Below are 22,189 nucleotides of genomic sequence, written 5' to 3' on the forward strand. Positions count from 1 at the left end.
GAGCTGAGCATAGATTTTTGAAATCAGTGATTTTTTTTAGGGTTTAGCTCAAGAAGATCATCCCAGGTATGTTTAGGGGGCATCGGGGTAGTTTGGAAAAAGAGAAGTAGCACAGTGTCGGATCTGAAAGTAGCGAAATAGATGGGTTGTTGGTAATCCAAATTCAGCACAGAGCTCTGTGTAACTGCAGAAGCCATTGTCTTTATATAGATCTTGAAAGCTCCATATGCCTCTGTTGTACCATTGCAGAAAAGTAGCATCTGCACTTGAAGGAGGAAATAAATGGTTTCTCAGTAGAGGTGTTCTAGAGGAAGCTGACAGGAATTTGAAATGGCATCTGAATTGATACCAAATCCTAAGGGTGGATCGCACTACTGGATTGTCAGTAAAGCCAGAGGGGTTGAGCGGTAAACGGGATGTAAGTAGAGCTTTGAGAGAGAATTGATTGCATGATTGTGCCTCGAGTCGACACCATGAAGTGTCTGCACAGTTAAGCCAGTAAGTTACCTTCTGATTATGTGATGACCAATAATATAACTGAAAATGAGGCAATGCAAGACCACTGTTAAATTTATAATTTTGTAATAGTGACTTACAAATCCTAGGAGCTTTATTGTTCTATAAGAATCCTGAAGTAACCTCATCAATCGTTTTAAAGAATTTTTTTGGTAAGAACAGCGGAATACATTGAAACAAAAAAAGGAACTTAGGCAAGATATTCATTTTCACAGCGTTAATTCTTCCAATCAGTATCAGTGGTAAGCTACTCCAATGCTGGACATCAACTTAACCTGTGTAATCAAAGGGGAGAAGTTTGCAGAGAAAAGAGAGGGCATTGTTCGTGTTATGTTGATCCCTAAGTATCTGAACCCCAAAGGGTTAATTTTGAAGAGAATGTCAGATTGCTGAAGTTGGAGTGCAAGGTTATTTATTGGATAGCAAACACTTTTGAGTGGATTAACTTTATAACTAGAGAATAAGCCGAAACATTCCAAAATTGACTGTATTAAGGGAATGCTTTTGGTTGGGTCTGATATATATAGTAACAGGTCATCAGCGAATAATGACAATTTAAATTCTCTGTTTCCCCGGGTCACTCCCTTAAACAGGGAAGATGACCTCAGTGCGATCGACAAAGGTTCTATCACTAATGCAAATAATAGTGGGGACAAAGGGCACCCCTGTCTGGTCCCACGTGTCAATGGAAAGTAATCAGATCGGATATCATTTGTGTGGATGCTGGCTTGTGGAGATGTGTAGAGAAGGCGAATCCAAGATGTAAATGTATCACCAAACCCAAATTTCTTTAGTACGGCAAAGAGGTACCCCCACGGCACTCGATCGAAGGACTTCTCTGCATCTAAAGAAATGTCCACTTCTGGAGTTACCTTAGATTGTTTAGAAGTATATTTATTTAGTATAGTTAGTATATTTAACAGTGTGCGTACAAAAAAAAGCTGTCGTTCCTTAATAAAACCTGTTTGTTCATCAGATATTAAGGTTAGCATCCTCTTCTGCCAATGCCAAAATCCAGGGGTTGGCCATAGTGGCCAAACGCAACTTGAGTTGTAAGCTGATTGAGACATGGAAGGACTCTGCAGGGAGAATAACTATAGCCAAAATTTAATATTTGAATCGGAAGATTGCTTTGGTGTCGGCTTTCGCCCCAAATCATTTGAAACAGATTTCTATAGAGACCTCACCTCCATTATGTTAGAACTCACAGATTACGCGTTTGTAGTGGGAGCTGACTTTAATGCCGTTTGGAATCCGGAAGTAGATAGATCGAGCGCCTCTGAGACAGCTGACCAGAGACTAGCCTCTGTTGCTCTGCGGTCGTGGGCACTTGACACAGGCCTTGTTGACTTGTGGCGTGTGATTAATTCCTCCTCGAAGGATTTCTCTTTCTTTTCTTCAAGGCCCAAGTCATTTTCTAAAATAGATTATTTATTTACTTCCCCCCATTTCTTCAATCAATTTGATGTTTCTATGATCCCCTTAACTTTATCCGATCACAAAGCTATCTCGTGTACGGCCTCAATCTCCAAGCCTCTGTCCCGCGCCCATAGGTGGCAATTCAATACGACCTTATTGAAAAGTGAGAACTTTTGCTCACAATTCAAGGAGAAACTTACTGAATTCTTGGAGTTTAACGTGGGTTCTGTTGAGGACCCCAGGATACTTTGGGACTCAGTTAAGGGCTTCATTAGGAGCCATGCTACCCTATATGCATCCAAACAAAGCACATCTTTCCAAACTAGAGGAACTAGAAAAGTTGTACGCTGATCTAGACGCTTCATTACAATTGAACTACACAGAACAGGTTAATCCTTTGCTCAAGGTAGTTAAGAAAGAAATAAATTCAATTCTTAGACAGCACTCTGAATTTTTAACGCATAGGACAAGGCAACCACGGCTCTAGACCCTGTCATTTGCTTGCTATGACAATTGGAGCTAATGAACAATTCGCGGATATCCCATCCATCAAGACCCCACTGGGGGAAGTGACCACAGACCCCAAGAAAGTTAACGATACTTTTAGATTGTTTTACACCAATTTATATAGCTCAGAGACACATTTTGACCAAATACGAGACATTTCTTAACGGAATAGAACTACCTTGTTTGACGGATTCCGACTCTAAATAACTAGTGGTGCCTATCACGTTCGAAGAATTAAAGGGTGCGGCCAGGGACATGCAAAGAGGCAAGGCACCTGGATGGCATGGTATTCCTCCTGAGGTTTATCTCACTTTCTGGGATCTGCTAGGCCCCTTGCTGCTCTCCATGATTCTTTACTCAATTGAGAAGGGTAAATTTTCTAGGGACATCAATATGGCTCTCATTTCCTTACTCCTGAAAAAAGGCAAAGATCCGACAGATTGTAGTAGTTATAGACCTTAAGTCTTCTCAGTGCAGACCTTAAAATTTACGCCAAAGTTCTTGCTCGCCGAATACAAAATCATATGCCATCCCGAGTCCATTGTGGTCAAACTGGCTTCATAAAAGGGCCAACTAGCCTCTGACAATCTAAGACGACAGTTGCATGTAATTGAAGCTAATGATGATAAATCTCCAACAGCTGTATTATCCCTAAATGCAATGAAAGCTTTTGACCATTTAGAATGGTCGTATTTGTGGGCCATTATGAGAACAATGGGACTGGGGGAGGGATTCATCCATATGGTTAAGGTCCTATATGCCGATCCCTCGGCGATGATACTGACAAGTAATATTTGCTCATCTCTCTTCCCCATTGGACGCTCTTCCAAGCAAGGTTGCCCTCTGAGTCCCAGTCTTTTTGCACTCTCCCTCGAACCATTAGCTCAGTTTATAAGACAATCCCAAAATATTATCCCCAAATCCATCCGAGGCAAACGTCATCATATCTCGCTTTACGCGGACGCAGGTCCTTTTATTTACAAGAGACCCCTCCTCTTCCGTTAATCACTTACTTGGAGGAGAGGCAATTACAGAGAGAGGAGAAAGATTAAGATTTATCTGAGACTGTGGATTTACAGTTACTTACTTATTTTAGAAGACTTTAGTGATATCTCTGGCTTCAGAATTAATTGGCCTAAATCGGCATATATGCCTCTTAACGAGGCTGCAAGACATCCCTGTGGTTGGACATTTTACATATCTTGGGGTAGAAATATTCCCTTCCTTAAACCAAACTGTAAAACATTATTATATGGGCACCTACAACAAAGTCATACAGGACTTGGATAGATGGACGAGTTTGCCCAATTCACTGCAGGCCCGTGCATCAATAATTAAAATGAATATTTTACCCAGGGTCAATTTCATCAGCTCAATGCTCCCCGTGTCTCCCCCCAGTGGTTATAGGCGGAAACTACACTCAGCTGTCACAAAGTTCCTTTGGAACAGGAAGCAGCCAAGACAATGTTGACTATTCAAAGGAAAAGACTGGATGGTGGATTGGCAATCCCAGACTTTAAATTCTATTTTTGGTCCTTTTCACTCAGACTGCTGATTACTTGCCTCAACCCCCGGGCCACCGTATCTTGGCGTGGCCTGGAGGAGGAGCTGGTCTCCCCCTTCAGACTTCAGGATGTCATTTTTACGAACAACTCAATGTCAACTCAAATTTGGCCCACTCATCATACTTTATCCAAATTTGGCGCAACTCCCGGAAACTTGGTGCTATCCAGTGTCCATGGCATTTAGATTCTCCAATATTTGGTGATACTCGGCTCCTGATAGGATGAAGACCAATAACTTTCCCCCAGTGGGAAAGAAAGGGTGTTCACACTCTGAGAGATATTTTTAACAACACAGGTCTTCGCTCTTTTCAGGATCGGAGAGATCACTACAATTTACCAGGTACCTCTTTCTTTTTTATTTACAACTGAGAGCAGCCCTCAGGGCCCTTGGGGTCCCATGGAATCGACCACTGGATCAGCATCCCTTCCATAAACTCATCACAAGCAGAGGCACTTCCAGGGGCTTCGTCTCTACCTTTTATGCCCTTCTATTAAAGTCCTCTTACAAGGACCTCCCCCTGAACAGGATATGGAGGAACGATGTACCAGAACTGAACCAAGATGTGGACTGGGACTCAGTATGGTCCAACATCCTGTTGACCTCACATAACCCCAATCACCAATCACCAATGTCCACTATCTCACCCCAAGAAGGCTCCACGCGATGGGTCTTGTGACCGTCTTTCATTGTACACTTTGCTCTCAAGGTGCCGCTGGTGCGTTCATACATATGTTCTGGGAGTGCCCCCCGTTACTGGCTTCTTGGTTTGTGGTATTTTATTTTACTGCCCATTTCGTGTGTTTTTCCTTTTGTCTTGTTGTTGTGTTGTTGTATTGTTTTGTATGTTTGTTGAAAAAAGAAAACAAAAAAATTTGATCCAAAAAAAAGGGATAGGGGTAGGAGATGTTTTCCTGTAGGGCTTTAAGCCAGATATTCTTAAAAGTTTTATGAAAAAGATCATGTTTTGGGTAAAAATGAAAAGATTTCTTCCAGAAAGGTTCTAAGAAGAAAGGTTTTAAGTGAACTTTACTGTACCTATTATTTATGTGTTGTTGTTTTATGGCCAAAAGTAAAAGAAAGGGGTAGCAGCTTCTTCTGTAACTGACTGTGTTAAATGGACATTTAATATCGCCTAATATCGATCACAGACTTCTTAATCGTATCAAATCGAAAACGCATCGTGGCAGACTTTGTAACATCGGAAAATATTGTATCGTTGTCCAAAGAATCGCTATAGTATTGTATCGTTATGAAACTGGTGATTTACACCCCTAGAGAGTAAGCAATTCATTGACTCTGTACCAGCCACTGTACAAGGTGCTGAGCCACCCAGTTCTAACTGTCAGACTTTTACACAGTGGATTACTTCAAATGTAGAGCATCCCGTCACAGATTTGGCTGACATGTTCCACTGAAAGTGTCCTGACACCACTGAATTAGCTGCAGAGGCTCCTAAACCAGCCCTCCCTAAAAATGCTTTTGTACAGGCACAGCACTGACACTAGACCACAAACATCAACTTCAGCCAGGACTTGGTCTCACGTTGGGGCTGCTCGATTATGGAAAAAATCATAATCGCGATTATTTTGGTCAAAACTGAAATCACGATTATGCGGCGCATGGGATGACTTACATTGTTTACGCAACAACATGTAATTTGTATCTCTACAGGGTCACGCATCTACAATTCTCCTCAGCAGGCAGGCAGGCACGCATGCACGTCAGAAGAAACGTCACTAACTCCACACCCGATAAACCAGACACTATTCCGATTGGGGACTCTGTAATCAAGCTTGAAAGAACGGCAAAGACTGAAAATCTAACTTCAGCTGATACATCTGTCAGGGAGCTAACAGAGCAGATAAGAATCTGAACAACTGTCAATCACAACATGGACTCCTTTGATGCCCCATTCCAACTTTGGGGAGAGAAATCAAATCCTTTAAACTCCTTAAACCTCCTCAACAACTGAACAACTACTATTCAGTAAAAAACTTTTTTGATGTCTTCCAGTCAGATTTTCAATCACAGCACTGAGACTGTTATTGTTTAGGTCTTCAATGGCACCCACTTAAACACAGACAGTGGCAGAATTTCAGTCTTGGTATTACTGGATCTCAGTGCTGCATTTGACACATTTGACCCAAGCGGCAACCTCGGGGGGTGACGAGTAAAGCCAATGTGGAAGTGCAAAAAACTGCAGTTCATTGAATGTCCACTTGAGGTTGGCTCCAGAAGTGAGTCAATCCCCATAGACCCCCATATTAAAATGCCCAACTTTACAGCAGAAATAAACATGTTTACAGCCTGGTACAAAAAACGGTTTTGGTCTCTATAGCTAGGTTCCCCTTTCATGACTAGCATGCTAACTAGCCACTGGCCTTTATTTAGGACATGTAAAATCACGTTGAGACCGGAGTTCTCATTTTCAAGCGCGACCTGTATCACAGCAGCAACATCCACATCAAGTTACAGAGCAACAGACGATACAATACAAAAACAAGCTTAGCTCGTTAACGAGCTAACTAACTGTTAGCCAGCTAACGGTTAGCCTTTGAGCAAGACGCCAATCCGGGATGCATCAAAGTCAGAACGTAACAGAGAAGTGTTAGGATTTGACTGTTAGGGAGATAATATTTTGAACAAAAGGCATCTGTGTGAGGTTTGAAAATAAAGGTCGACCACGTTAGTGATGCGCGGGCCGACCTGTAACCCGCGGGTCTCACAGGTTACCCACGGGTCGGGTTGGGTCGGGGCAAGAAAGGTAATGGATAATGTATAGTGAGCCGGTGACTGTTGAAAAATAACTCCCGACAGGGGAAGCACGTCGGGGTTCCATTCCTCCGAAGGGAGTTATTTTTCAACAGTCACCGGCTCACTATACATTATCCCGCTTAGAACATGGCTTACTACAGTGATGTGACACAAAATAATGATTAAAACACGTTTTATTGATTCAAAATTCGCAAAAAGAAATGCGTCTGTACTCTGTATCCATGGCAAAGGCAGCCTCATGATAATTAATATTGAATTCACCCTTCGCTAAGGCCCACCCCCCTTAGTTACTGTTGCTAAGTCCGACAAACTTTCAGTTTCGGAGCTAGACTGGCATGGCGCTCCCACTGTCGCTAACTGCACTCCCTGGAGAAATCTCAAGTTTCTACAATATGCATTTGAAGGATATATTCAGGATGTCAGACTGACACAGCAACGAAATCAAGGTAACACAGTGTGTGTGTGTGCAGATGAACAGTGTTTCACCCCCGTGCTGCTCCCAGCAGTGCGGAAGAAGTCAAACAACGTTCATCTGCGCACAATGCGTTGACACACAGCTGGTTGAATATCAGCAAAGTTCCCCTGCTTCCCTTCACTGGTTCCTGTATAGCAGGGTCAGCCGTTTTTCACTGTTATAATCATTAAAAAGCAAAAGCAGCATGTGTATACATTCAGTAGATACTCCGATCCTATTTGGCCTGTGTGGACTAATGTTAACTGATTTTGATACTCCTCAGTCTAAGGCCGTTGCTATGGCGTCCCTAGCAACGGAGCAGCAGGGCAGCGGTAATACCTCAAGAAATAAACACCGCAGAATTTTGTTGATTGACCAATCAGAATCAAGTATTTAAGAGTGCCATGTTCTAATAAAGATTAAATATGTCGGATATAGCCTACTTGTTAACAACACTGTTGTAGGTTAGGTAAATGCATGTTACGTAACGTAACCTGCAACCTGACGTCACAAAAGCGCCAAGCAGCAGCCACAACAAACCAGAATCACTGAAGCGGTGAAGATGGAAGAATAAGTGAGGGAAAGATTATGGTCGGGAGAGTACAGAGTTAAAAGAAAAGGCCAAGCTGCTAAATTTCATGTCTGCGACAATTTCTGTGAGGTAGTTCAGGGTATATGCAGGAATCCTGAGGTTAATTTCAATACCTTTTTAAGACTTTTTTAAGATCTTCCAAAAAAACCTTAAGACCTCATCGCCACTTCAAGCTGTCGTTAGCAGCAACACATCTTTAACTTACTAAACAGTTGTAGTTTGCAATTAAATCTATGGAGCACAAACATACAACAGAATTCAGATAAAATGAGAAGGAATAAAGCTTGAAAGAATAAATTAAACCAAAGGCAGATTTATTAAAATACACCTTAGGTCATAACAAGTAACACAGCTCTACAGCTCAACATCAGCTATTCAAGGCCAACTTGCTGAAAACAACAACCTTATGGCTAGCCCCTTACATGTGGGATTTAGGGCTGACCCAAAAAATTTGAAGCTTCAAAGCTTTGTTCGATGGCACAGGATTCGACTGTGAAAAAAAAAAATCGAATATTCTGCCTTTTTTCCTCCCGTTTTTTTTTGGGGGGGGGGGGGCCTTGAACGCAACACTAATCATGCTGTCTGTTTTCGGTTGTTTTTTCCCCATTAGCCATATGTAAACTCAAACAATGAGAAGCAATGTCTGTTAGGCATGTAAGATTTCATGTTCCAGTTCCAGATTGTGATTTTAATTGATTGATTGTTTTTGGTTGGTTATTAAAAAAGAAAACATCTCCGATAGGGTTGGGTCGGTATGAGAAAAAAGAAAGGTCCGGTTTTTGTGAAAAACCGCATCAAGTCGGTAATACCGGATTTTTGCCACTTGGGGGCGCAGTTGACTCATTTAAAATAAAAAACGACCATAGGACAACAGAGTGATAGTAACATGTTGTTTCTTTTATTCCTTACAAATAAATTTTGCAGCTTACTCAATCAGTGCAAACAAGGGTTGCCTCCTTTGTCTGGCTCAAAGCCAAAGTGTTGCCATAGTGGCGCATTCTTTGATTTCTTCGAGACCCAGGCTGCAGTAGAGGCCTCGGCGCATACGCACTCGCACCCCCTAGCTCAGTCCCCACCCCGCCCCACCCCCACCCCCTCTCTCTCCTGCTCGCTGTGCGCTTGGTGAAGAGGCAGACACAGGTGCTCACAGACTCAGACGTACTATAAGCGGAGCGGACTCTGCGAGGAATGTCCGCAGTCATTCGGGCTTCCATAGTCGAGTGCACTTCCGCGGAGTCCGCGCGGTAGTCCGCGCGGTCGTGCTTTGCGCGCACAGGGCTTGCGGACGTCCACTTTTACCGGGTGGACCTCCGCGGTGTCCGCTCCACATATATTCCGCCCGAGTAGCTATGCAGTCCTGTCGGTCTCAAAAAAAAAAAAAAAAAAAATAACCCGGTCCAAGACAGAGTACCGAACCGAACTGGTATTACCGAGAACCGACCCAATCCCAATTTCCGACAAGGAAATAGACAGCCCGACGTGCAATGAATGGAGACCTATTATCCTGCTTGAACACAGACAGCTAAATTCTTTCAACAATGTGGCTCAAAATAATGATAAATTAGATTTTATTGATGTACAATAATATGCTGATGGTGACATTTTCCACCGGTCCGCTGCGCTCTGAGTCTGGCGTCAGTGACACATGCTGCTCTGAGTCGCGCATCTGTCTGCTTGCGCTGCAGTGCGCGCCGAGGGTTTTAAATTTTAGTGTTAAATCAAAACTTAAACACTACTTATCAGCAACAAGAAGTGCTTTTCGTTTGTGAATATTTTTATCTTAATTCTAGGGTTGCAAGAAACTACCCTTTCGCCATAATTTTTAAGTTATTAACTTTTTTGGACTTTTTTTTTTTTTTGCTCAGCCCCCACCCCGAGTGGCAGTCCGAGCGTGTCTACCTACACATCGTTGTTTGTAATAGTCGCAAGGAGGAAAATAAATTACACATTCATGGATACTTTTTGTCAAAGCTTGAATGCCAAGAAAATTTAATACTTCATAAAATCATGATTAAGACTTTTTAATACTTTTTAAGGGCCTTAATTTTCTGACATTTGAATTATCAACTTTTAATACTTTTTAAGACCCCGCGGACACCCTGTAGTGCAAATGACAGCAGCATTGACTATAGAAGTGCTATACAAGCATGAGAGCCGCAAGACAGGTCCTACGTTAATAGCTGCGGGGCGGGGTGGGGCGGGGCGGGTTGTGAAAATAGTAGGGCTGTACCCAAATATTTGAATATTCGAATATTCATTTCTATGGGTAGGTATTCGTTATGAAAATTTGGTATTTGATATTCGTTTTTTTATTTACTTATTTTTTTAATTTATTTTTTTTAACATATTTTTTTGGTGCTAAATGTAGTCTTTTTGTTGTTGGTAAATGTAGGTTATCAATAAAAATAAAAACTTTTAAATTGCATTGTTAAAAATGTGAAAATACAGTATAGCCTACCAACTGAGCTTGTGCACACGGCACGCTTGAGTGCATCCGTCTGAGGCTGTGGATCAATGCCAAGTTTTACCACTTTATCACTATTCCCTCTAACCTATAGCTGTTTTTTCGTTATATTTGAATTTAATATGAATTATGGAACCATTTTTGTCAACGTTTGTTTCCCCCGTTTTGTACAATAAATTATTGTTTAAAGTTTCAACAAGTTTCTTTTGGAGTGCATGACACAAGTGTGTTTTCAAAACGACCGCGGACTGTCACCTGCTCAACCCATCAGTACCTTCAGATGCCATGACAGTAATAGATTATAGATTAATAGATTATAATAATAATAATGTCAAAATATCATTTACAGACCGATTTAACAGACGATCACTGCTGCCCGACCCGCAGGTCCATTTGTGGGTCCCGCGGGTTATGGATCGACCCGCGCATCACTACTCAGCTCAGTCTATAAAGGCTGTATGCAGCAGTAAGGCTATAGACATTATATTCTATTCAGGCCAGCAGAACCAGCAGCGCATCGGCTCTACAGTGCACAGCACTGCTGATTAACCATTTTATTGCAGCACAGAGTGTCTGCCAGCAACCAATTACTTGCAGAGGCTTCCTACAACTTGTTTAAATGGTTCCGATTTAATCAGAAGACAAATTAAACAGGATGACTAGCCAATGTGAAAATCAAAAGAAAGCATAGAATAATGTACTGAAGGAGACTGCTGTGCCATCACATTTTTTGTGGTTTGAGAGCAAAGATCTGGTCGCCGCTATGCAAAACTCAATACAATTAGGTCGGGTCAAATTATTTCATAAATGCAGGACCCGCTGGTTGGAAAAAACCCCGACCCGCGTTACTTAGCTAACGTTATGCATTGTTAACATTAAATTTGTCATATGAGCAGTGTAACGTTAACATAACATTAAGGCTATACTTGTGTATGTAAATTAAAAAGTGGCGAACTGTGTGAAATTACAGTAAGTTGTGTAACGTAATTTTAAAAAACTAATGTGACATCTGACTGTCACATGAAAAAAAGATTAGTGTAGGATATAGGCCTGTAGCTACACAACAATAAATAATGCACAGAATATGAGGACTGTGATGGCCACCACCTTTTTTTTTGCTAAAATAAATTGATTATGATCTGTTGAACATTGAAATAATTTAAGTTTCATTGTTTACATGTAAAGGAGTCTGTGAAGTAGGTAACCTAACACATATATTACTTTTAATATCCATTTGTCTGTGTAAAGTTTTCCTCTAGGTGACCCAGACAGACTGGATCAGTGGACACTCAACACAAGAAGACAGAACTGGACTCCAAACAAGACTTCCCGTCTGTGCAGTGAACACTTTCAAAGTCATCACTTCAGCACTGACTCCAGGTTAAAGACACATTTTTTCATACAGTACCTCATAAAGAGTCAAGAAACTTATTAGTTTAAAATGATGAATTATTGACCATAATACATTTAAATGCATTACATATATTACTAATTTTCATACATTACTAAGTACTCGATTAGGGCACAGCTTGCTCTGTACTATTACTGATAAGGTGAAATTACTGACACACCAGTGCAGTTTAGTGTTCCCCTGATGCAAAAGCCCAAATGAAGATTTTATCAATCAAGGAACATGACATGTATTTACCAACTTTAACATTTTAGTGCATTTTATGCAAAGCCCCTTTATCATAGTAATAATTACTACCCCCCCCCCACATACAGTCTGTGAAGAACCAATGGAAAAAAATATTCTCAAAATGAGACAGCCGAACATAGCATGATTCCACAGTTTAATATCCTTTTTATAACAACAATTATTTTAATGTGGATGAATTCCATACTGTACATTCATACTCCAGTTGTCTTGGTAGTACACTGTTAAATTTAAAATCACATTCAAATATAAAGTTGAATATCTACAGAACTTAAACACAAAACTTTTTTATGAATTACAGGCACTTACTCAGCAATAAGATCATTTTGGTGGTGAATGGGCTTTTAACCAAGACAGGCTGTAGTCAGTGTTTTCTACCTGTGTTTTTAACCTGTCATCTTTCTCTCATGTAGGACACTTGAGGAAAGTTAAAACACTTAGGCCAATGTGATGTTTACTCAACAGTAAAGAGGTTGTTTCACAAGAAATTACGATTTTGCAAATTATGACACTGGGTCTGAGTCCATAGGTTTTATAATTACTGTTACAAATCTTTTCATTTATTTCATGTGTACTTTTTGTAACCTTTTAATATGGATGTTTTCATGAATGCAAGATTTAACTTTATTTTGTTTGTGTAATGGTTATATTTTTTGTTATATAAAATGGACCAGACAAAATTTACTTTAGAGTAAAAGCACATTTTTTGAAAGCTGTCATTCATCAGTTTCCTGTGATGATTGGAAATATAGCGGTGATTTAAACCTTTAACAAAATATAATAGTTATTAATGGTATCTTAATGTTTTCATTTATGTCTTAACATTTACCCAAGTTTGCATTTATCTTAGCAAAATGTAAAAAAAAAAAAAAGAAGAAGAAAAGCTGATGTTATGTGCTGGTTTTGTTTGGACATTCCTTTAAGACAAATGAAGAAAATTCACTGAGATACTATTCTCCTTTTGTGAAAAACAAGGAATTATCTGCACACTGAAAAGTTTTAAGCCCCATAGGAGGTATTATTTATTTGTGTCGTTGTGACACATGAGAAGGTTCGGTGGGTATTTCTCGGTATTGAGGCTTATATAGTGAGGCTAAAACAAAAAGTAACACACAATTGGCTGATTATGTTTCTGTTTGCCTCACTATAAAAACGTCACGATACCTTTGCCTGAGGAAGACCCTCTCAGAGTTGGCAACATACAGAACAAGTGATACCTCCTTGGGAGCTTCAAAACTATTGTGTCCAGCTAATTCTTTGTTTTTCACTTTGAGCCCTTTTATCCAGTCACATTCTTCTGTGTTAAAACTAGACTTCTAACAGAGCAGCAAACAAAGGGTACTCTTCAAAATCTTCTCAGGCTCTGCTGCTGGGTGTAAGGTGCTTAGTTATCTTCAAGTACAAAGTTAAAATAACCAGGCCCACACAGAAATGGACTGCTTAATTATTTGCCAATGACAATGTTAAACATTAATGTTTTATCTGTAGTGTACGATGTGTTTGTCCTTTTGATTGTGAAATACAACATTCACTCAGTAATAAAGACAGAAGGAGTGCAAATATAAATAGAATTTATTGAAATTTCGAACAAGTTATAGATGAATATAAAAAACTCAACTTTAGCCATGACAGCCTGGGCTATGTTCAGGCCTAACAAAATGTGTCCTAAAGGACAAATTCAAAAGCAGTGACACTGCCAAATGTAAGCAGTTCACTGCATTTGGACGTGGTCTTTAAGACAATTAACTAATTTACTTAAAAACATCTAATTTCCCCTAGGTGTTAAATAAACTCCATCTTTCAAAAATAGCCCAGGACTGTCATGTCTGATGTGAGGGTGCTCAATTATGGCACCATTTAAACTCTGAACAAATGTAGCCATAACACTGTTAACAAATTTCCTGGCCTTATTAATCTTTGCTGGATTGCCACCAGCCTCCCACCTGCACTGTTGGGCCAATGAAGAAAATATTAAGCCAATCTTTTGCCTTCTCCAATCAAGGGGATCAAGGACAGTTGCCAACACCAAAGACTTTGTGTCCTCTGCCTTGGAGAATCGCCTTGTCAGGCTGTCAAGCATGGTCTTCCACAAGGTTTTGATGCCTGCTGAAGATGGACCCTCCTGTTGCAGCATCATTTTCAGGACAGACACACTGGGGGTTATGTATGAGGCGGAAGACCCGGATTGGCTCATCCCCAGGGTCACTTGCTCAAGCAGTTCCAGTGTCTCAATCGGGTTTGAAACTATAGGGCTCAAAAGGGCACGTGACTTTGCAATGCATTGTGTGTAACCAGCGCCATTTTTACGGGCAAATTGTTTTGTTTACATTGTGTTGCACCGGGAGGGAGACGTGAAGTGAGAGATTTAAATGGACCGGGCGAAGGAAAAGTGTGTCGGACGGTACCGAGACAAGCTGGACGATGTTCCAAAGGCTCGGTACCTTGACAAAATCCAGAAAATAGGTGGAGTGGATCCATATGAGCACAGAGACTGGACTCGGGATTTAAAAGCCCTACCGTCACTGACTGAAGCTGAGCTTGTCCTCTATCTCGTCAACGGTATAAGTTATTATACCGGCAACGAATTTAGGAATGCCAAACCTTTAAGGGCTCATGGGCAAGCAAACTTTGGGTGGGTGCAGGACCTCTGAATTTTACGCCTAAGACCGTCGTCATTTCAGAGGTATGCAAACTTTACAAGCCTCACTGTGTCCCACCTCCTTGTGGTGCTACCTGTTTGCTTGCTCAGGTTTTGACATAACTTGGTGTCTGCTGGACCAATTTGATTCAAACAAAAAATATTTTGAAGCCTGAAATCCACTCTGCATTTATGTGGTAAATATGTATGGGCTTCTCGGTTATTTATTTCAGAATTAGGGCATTTTCACACCATAAATCTATAACTCTCCATCACAACATGGAGTTTCTTTATTTTTAACTTTCACTTCTTAACCACAATTTAGGACAAGTTTACTCCTGTGGAGACAACTGAGAAACAATGTTTTTAGTGACATCGAGATGTGTATTTTTTTAAATTTTTTTTAAAAACTGGATTAAAAGTCCTGACTGCACAGCTGTGTTAGATTTGTCCCAAGTTCTATTTCAGCCCATCGATCTTCTTCCTGTAGCGATCGTGAGAACGACTGTGGCAGTTAATGACACAGCAAGTCTGCACCATTTTCGAACGATAGTTAGTTTTAAAATGCTAAAAAATAATCAACAGAACACAAGCGTAGCGTTGCGAAATGTAAACAACTTTCCAATTGCCTGCAAAGCCCACAATGCATCACGGTTTTTCCACCTCCGCTACGTCACCCTTTTGAGCCCTATATCCCACTGTGCAGTAATCAGTTGATACAGCACATTCAGTGCACGTCGCTGCTCATACATCCTCTGCAACATATGCAATGTTGAATTCCACCGAGTCTGGACAGCTTGGATAATGCTGTGTGGTGGGAGGCCAAGCTCCTCTTGAATTCCTCTCAACCTTTGTTTGTGGCCAAAGTGACCTGCAAAGCTTTAAAGTGTGGCAATAATGTCCAGCACAGCTCTCTGACTGGAAAGGCTATCATTGATGACAAGCTGTAAAGTATGAGCAGCACAGCTTACGTCTGGAAGCTCAGTTAGCCTCATGCCTTTAACTATGTTGGCTCCACCATCCCTGAGAACAAGAACCACACGATCTGTGTTTATTTTCCAGGAGTCCAGCATTTCCAAAAATGTCTCTTGGATGTATTGTGCTGTATGTGATCCGGTCATGGTCTTTACATTTAGCACAACCTGCTGTCTGCTCCAGTCCTTGTGGATGAAATGTCCTGTGAGGCTCATCAATGATTCTGTAGTGCCTGACCAGCAGTCAGTGGTGAAGGCCATGTATGGTACCTCTTCTGGAATGATTCTTCCAGAAGGAGTCTTCACCTTTGTCACAACTGCAGCATATGTTTCATCCAGCATCTGTGTACGGTAGAATTTCTCATCCTTGATAGTGTAACGGGGCTCAGCAAGTTTCATAAGCTGCTGAAAACCAACGTCTGAGACCACTGTGAATGGCTGGTTATCTGTAGCTATCATTTCTATAGCTATTACCGCTTATCTCCAGGTAGACTCCTCACGCCTCCTTTCCCCTGCAGCATCTGCACACGCTCCGCCTGCCATCTCACTCTCGCTCTCGCTCTCTCACTCCCTCTAGCAGCCCCTCCCCTCAGCGAACAGAGACAGAAAGAGCAGGGGAGGAGAGGAAACAGCTTGTTGCGCTGCAGGGAAAAAAACTTTGCAACCATCAGCAACTATCAGAGTGTTTTTTTCACCGAAAGCGATAGTTTGGAAAACATCCTATCGGTCAAACCGATTAATCGGTCGACCTCTACAATGAAGTATATGTAGAGTTTATCCGATTGTTCAAGTAGACCCCCACTTACTTTGAAAGCCCACCCAGTGTAACTAGTGTAACAATCACCAGCTTTACACCACACAAGTGATCAATAAAAATTTCATCAGGCACATCAGGTGGTCCTCAGTGACTAGCGGATACATAAAATAAATCTTTTACACAACAGACATTTTGACTTGTCACTGTAGGAAAAGCACTGATAGAACAGAGCCATCGTAAAATAACATAATAATAATTAGCATTGATGTTGACTCTTTTATTCAAGTGTCCCTATAAGCCATGAGACTGTAATGGACCACAATGAAATAGCTCAATGGAATTCAGCCATCATTCCTATTAAAATGCATGGACAATATTTCCCCCATGTATCAGTAAAGCCATACTACCGGTGTACCTTAGCATCTACTGTATGTCTGGACTGTACTCACACAGCATGACGACAAACCAGATGCTTGGCTATGAGTTGGGTTGGAGTTCAAACTCTGAGGACATGAAGGCTCATTTTCTGGCTCCAGCTCATCATCTATGAAGATCACTCCCTGCTCCAGACGCTGCCTTTTACGGTTCTGAAGAACAAACACAAAAACTGAGCTGAGCGGAACATAACTCAACACTCACATTACAAAAATAGTGACAGCCAAGTTTGACCAAAAAAAACGCTATTTCACAAAACAACATGCTTATAATTAGTAAACCTTATCCTGAAGAATAAAAAGTGTGGTTACCTAAGGGAGGGGGTGATCAAGTAAAACATTTACAAAAATGGGAGTTTAGAAATTTAAAAGAACCATTATGACATATATCATAATCTGAATTCTTATTGGTATATTTTGTCAAATATTGGTTGGTTTTTATTTACACGAATGGAAGAGATCCAGTGTCACAACCCCTCCTCTCTTTACCAAAAATTTTGTTGTATATATATATATATACATATACATATATATATATATATATATATATATATATATATATATATATATATGTATATATATATATATGTATATACACATATATATATATGTATATACACATATATATGTATATATATACACATATATGTATATATATATATACACATATACATATACATATATATATACATATATATATATATATATATATATATATACACATACATATATATATATATATATATATATACACATACATATATATATATATATATATATATATATACACATACATATATATATATATATATATATATACACATACATATATATATATATATATATATATACACATACATATATATATATATATATATATATATATATATATATATATATATATATATATATATATATATATATACATACATATATATACACACATACAGTACAGGCCAAAAATTTGGACACACCTTCTCATTCAATGCTTTTTCTTTATTTTCATGACTATTTACATTGTAGATTCTCACTGAAGGCATCAAAACTATGAATGAACACGTGGAGTTATGTACTTAACAAAAAAAGGTGAAATAACTGAAAACATGTTTTATATTCTAGTTTCTTCAAAATAGCCACCCTTTGCTCTGATTACTGCTTTGCACACTCTTGGCATTCTCTCCATGAGCTTCAAGAGGTAGTCACCTGAAATGGTTAGTGGAATTTCTTGCTTTATCAATGGGGTTGGGACCATCAGTTGTGTTGTGCAGAAGTCAGGTTAATACACAGCCGACAGCCCTATTGGACAACTGTTAAAATTCATATTATGGCAAGAACCAATCAGCTAACTAAAGAAAAACCAGTGGCCATCATTACTTTAAGAAATGAAGGTCAGTCAGTCCGGAAAATTGCAAAAACTTTAAATGTGTCCCCAAGTGGAGTCGCAAAAACCATCAAGCGCTACAACCAAACTGGCACACATGAGGACCGACCCAGGAAAGGAAGACCAAGAGTCACCTCTGCTTCTGAGGATAAGTTCATCCGAGTCACCAGCCTCAGAAATCGCAAGTTAACAGCAGCTCAGATCAGAGACCAGATGAATGCCACACAGAGTTCTAGCAGCAGACCCATCTCTAGAACAACTGTTAAGAGGAGACTGCGCCAATCAGGCCTTCATGGTCAAATAGCTGCTAGGAAACCACTGCTAAGGAGAGGCAACAAGCAGAAGAGATTTGTTTGGGCCAAGAAACACAAGGAATGGACATTAGACCAGTGGAAATCTGTGCTTTGGTCTGATGAGTCCAAATTTGAGATCTTTGGTTCCAACTGCCGTGTCTTTGTGAGACGCAGAAAAGGTGAACGGATGGATTCCACATGCCTGGTTCCCACTGTGAAGCATGGAGGAGGAGGTGTGATGGTGTGGGGGTGTTTTGCTGGTGACACTGTTGTGGATTTATTCAAAATTGAAGGCACACTGAACCAGCATGGCTACCACAGCATCCTGCAGCGACATGCCATCCCATCCGGTTTGCGTTTAGTTGGACGATCATTTATTTTTCAACAGGACAATGACCCCAAACACACCTCCAGGCTGTGTAAGGGCTATTTGACCAAGAAGGAGAGTGATGGAGTGCTGCGGCAGATGACCTGGCCTCCACAGTCACCGGACCTGAACCCAATCCAGATGGTTTGGGGTGAGCTGGACCGCAGAGTGAAGGCAAAGGGGCCAACAAGTGCTAAACACCTCTGGGAACTCCTTCAAGACTGTTGGAAAACCATTTCAGGTGACTACCTCTTGAAGCTCATGGAGAGAATGCCAAGAGTGTGCAAAGCAGTAATCAGAGCAAAGGGTGGCTATTTTGAAGAAACTAGAATATAAAACATGTTTTCAGTTATTTCACCTTTTTTTGTTAAGTACATAACTCCACATGTGTTCATTAATAGTTTTAATGCCTTCAGTGAGAATCTACAATGTAAATAGTCATGAAAATAAAGAAAATGCATTGAATGAGAAGGTGTGTCCAAACTTTTGGCCTGTACTGTATATATGTACACAGACAGACAGACAGAGATAGATAGATAACAACTACAGCTACCTTGTGTTCAGCAGTGCGAATGCGTTTCCTGTCTGGCTGGAAGTCCTTTTCCTTCTCACCGTCAGAGCTCAGGGAAGACTGGAATTTCTCAGACAGACAAGAGGCTGTAAAGTGTTTCTTAAGCTGTGACTCCTCTGGTAATTGCACTGAAACAAAGCAATGGCCATACATTAAAGTAACAGTAACAAAAAGTACGGGCCCTGACTTACAGCTAGCTGAAGCTGCACACAGCACAGCACAACTGTCATTACAACAGTAGTTTCACACCAATGCAGTTGTTATTTTCAGGGCAAGCGCCCACGCTGTGTAAGCAGCAAATGTACTTGCACCTATGGGCATGTTGGTCTTAAAATGAGAACCTGATCAGGTGCGTTGTTGGCACATTGCAACTTTGAGGCAAAAGTCACATTGTCAGAGCCATATTTGTTTGTCTTATACCTCCCACCACTGGAGGGAGCATTTTCACTGTCAATCAGATGGTAGTTTATTTAATCAGGTGAATCAGGTGAGACAGGTGTTGCTGGGATGAGAAGCAAACAGTTTTTTGACCGTGCGCCAATGTTTGTAAAAGGTTTTTTCTTTGAATACAAAAGTGGACTCTTATTGGAATGTGGATGATGTTTGTTTGAACTCAAGAGCTGTAAGTAATAAATCGAATGATCAATTATACTGGAAACTAGTGGACATTTAATCATTTGTTGCACGCATCGAAACAATCAATAGGCAACCGCTGAGGCCGTTTTTTAAAGGCAAAGTGGTCACTACATTAAGTCAAAAAACTGTTTCACTGAGGACAACGTTGGATTTCTGCAGTCGTTTGAGGACAGCGTTGGATTTCCCTGTTTCGCAACGGAGCTGTTGGAGCTGCGGATATCATCGGAGAAAGCCGGCACGGTATATGCATGCGGTCAACTCCAAGGTATGTGTAGCGCCACATCCAACAAAGGAATGGCCAGTGTTTTAAATGTCTGCACACATAACTTTGCGTGTAAAATCCAATGCATTGGTGGTGACTGACTAAACAAACTGAGCGCATTTGTACATGGACTGACAGAACCTCCTGTTGGTACCAGTGATACGGACCCCTCTGTAAAAAATCGGACTATTAAAATGACCGTAAAGGTGCTTATGGAGAAAATTCAAAAAGGCATACAGTCTCAAATAGAGTATTGTTGATGTGTGATAAAAGTTATGAAAAAGAGGCGAAGGGTACATTTGAAAAGTTTAATGTTCTCTGTGATGATGCAAAAGAAATACATAAAGCTCTGGTGGGTTTGTTACCACCAGAGGAGGTAAAGATGCTTGGGGTGTCGGTAGAATAGTGGATAGTGCCCGCGCCCCATGTACAGAGGCGATGCGTCGCTGCAGCAGTCGCAGGTTCGATTCCGGCTTGCAACCCTTTGCTGCATGTCATCCCCCCACTCTCTCTCTCTCCCCATTTCACACTGTCCGGTCAATTAAAGGCAAAAAGCCCAAAAAATATTCTTTGAAAGGTAAAGATGCTCAGTGTCAATGAATGTATTGTTGATGTAAACAAATGGCTGGTTGGCAAAGAATTTTGCCCTCCTGTTGACGGTGTCGATAATAACAATGGGGTTAATGTGGAGCCTCAGGACAGCATTTCAAATGTGGAATCCAATACTGCCAGCAAATGCTTTAGTCGCAAAAGTAACGTCTAAAAGGCCAGCTAGTCTACAACTTCATCTGCACATCTTCAAGCGGATGCTGAAAAAGCTGCACTCATGGCACGCACTGCTGCATTACAAGAAAAAAACCTGCTTTGGAGGAGCAAGCAGAGCAATTAAGGAAAAAGGAGCAACTTGAAATCGAAACTGAAATAGCAGCATCTGCAGCAAAATTAGCAGTGTTGAATGCCTTATGTCATGGCAGTGTTGCAAATGCACATTCGGATGGAATGGAATCCTATTTAAAAAAAGGAACAGCACTGAATCCTCATGCTGAAAAATACATCCCACAGCAAAAGGAAAATGCAGCTAATCAGACAAGATTAAAGCTGCAAACCTCTGGTCAAATAAAATCACATCAATCAGATTTAAATCCTGTTGGTCAGCAAGCAACACATTCTCAAGTCAATCCTCTAGTACCTGGAGAACTCCACAGTCTGCTACAAAGACAAAATGAAGTAACATCACTCCTTGTACAGACACAAAACTCTCAATTTCTACCACACAGAAAAATTCCTACTTTTGATGGAGATCCTCTGCAATTCAGGACATTTATCAGAGCTTTTGAACATTGTGTGGAAGCTAAGACAAAGAACAAAAGGAGATTGTTTGTATTACCTGGAGCAATTCACCAGGGGGCAGCCTAGAGATCTAGTGTGCAGCTGCCAGCACATGACTTCAGAAAGCGGTAACGCTGTGGCCAAAGACCTTCTCCAAAAACATTTTGGAAATGAATCAAAGGTCACAGCTGCCTATGTGGACAAAATCATTGGTTGGCCTTCTGTTAAGGCAGAAGATTTTAAAGGGCTACAGGCCTATGCTTTGTTTTTGCGGGAATGTTGTAATGCTATGGAGGAGTTGCAATATTTAAATGAACTCAACATGCCAGCAAACATGAAAACAATAATTCAGAAACGTCCTTACAAGCTCAGAGAGAAATGGAGAGTGACTGCATGTGACATTTCTGAAATGCAAAGACGTAGATCTGGCTTTATGGACATTGTCCAGTTCATTGAGTACCAAGTCAAAATCATTTCTGATCCTATTTTTGGTGACATCCAAGACACTCAAGTTGGTGTAAATAAAAGAAGCTACAAGGCAAAGTTGCAACAAAAGTCACAGCTTAAAAGAAATACTTTTGCAACTGCTGTCTTCAT

At 40.6% G+C, this 22,189-nt stretch overlaps 1 protein-coding gene across 1 annotated transcript in view; it reads right to left on the reverse strand.

Moving 5' to 3' along the window:
- Positions 1-22,189, reverse strand: part of brip1 (BRCA1 interacting helicase 1) — a 238,687-nt gene that overhangs the window by 178,456 nt on the left and 38,042 nt on the right. Inside the window, exons 5-6 of the mRNA XM_078166852.1 lie at positions 19,348-19,493; positions 16,769-16,906 (exon numbers count right to left, since the gene is read on the reverse strand). Of these exons, the coding sequence (XP_078022978.1) occupies positions 16,769-16,906; positions 19,348-19,493 (284 nt within the window). The remainder of the gene's footprint in view (positions 1-16,768; positions 16,907-19,347; positions 19,494-22,189) is intronic.

The sequence above is a fragment of the Epinephelus lanceolatus genome, chromosome 4 (genome assembly GCF_041903045.1).
Source record: "Epinephelus lanceolatus isolate andai-2023 chromosome 4, ASM4190304v1, whole genome shotgun sequence".
NCBI classification, from domain to species: Eukaryota; Metazoa; Chordata; class Actinopteri; order Perciformes; family Serranidae; genus Epinephelus; species Epinephelus lanceolatus.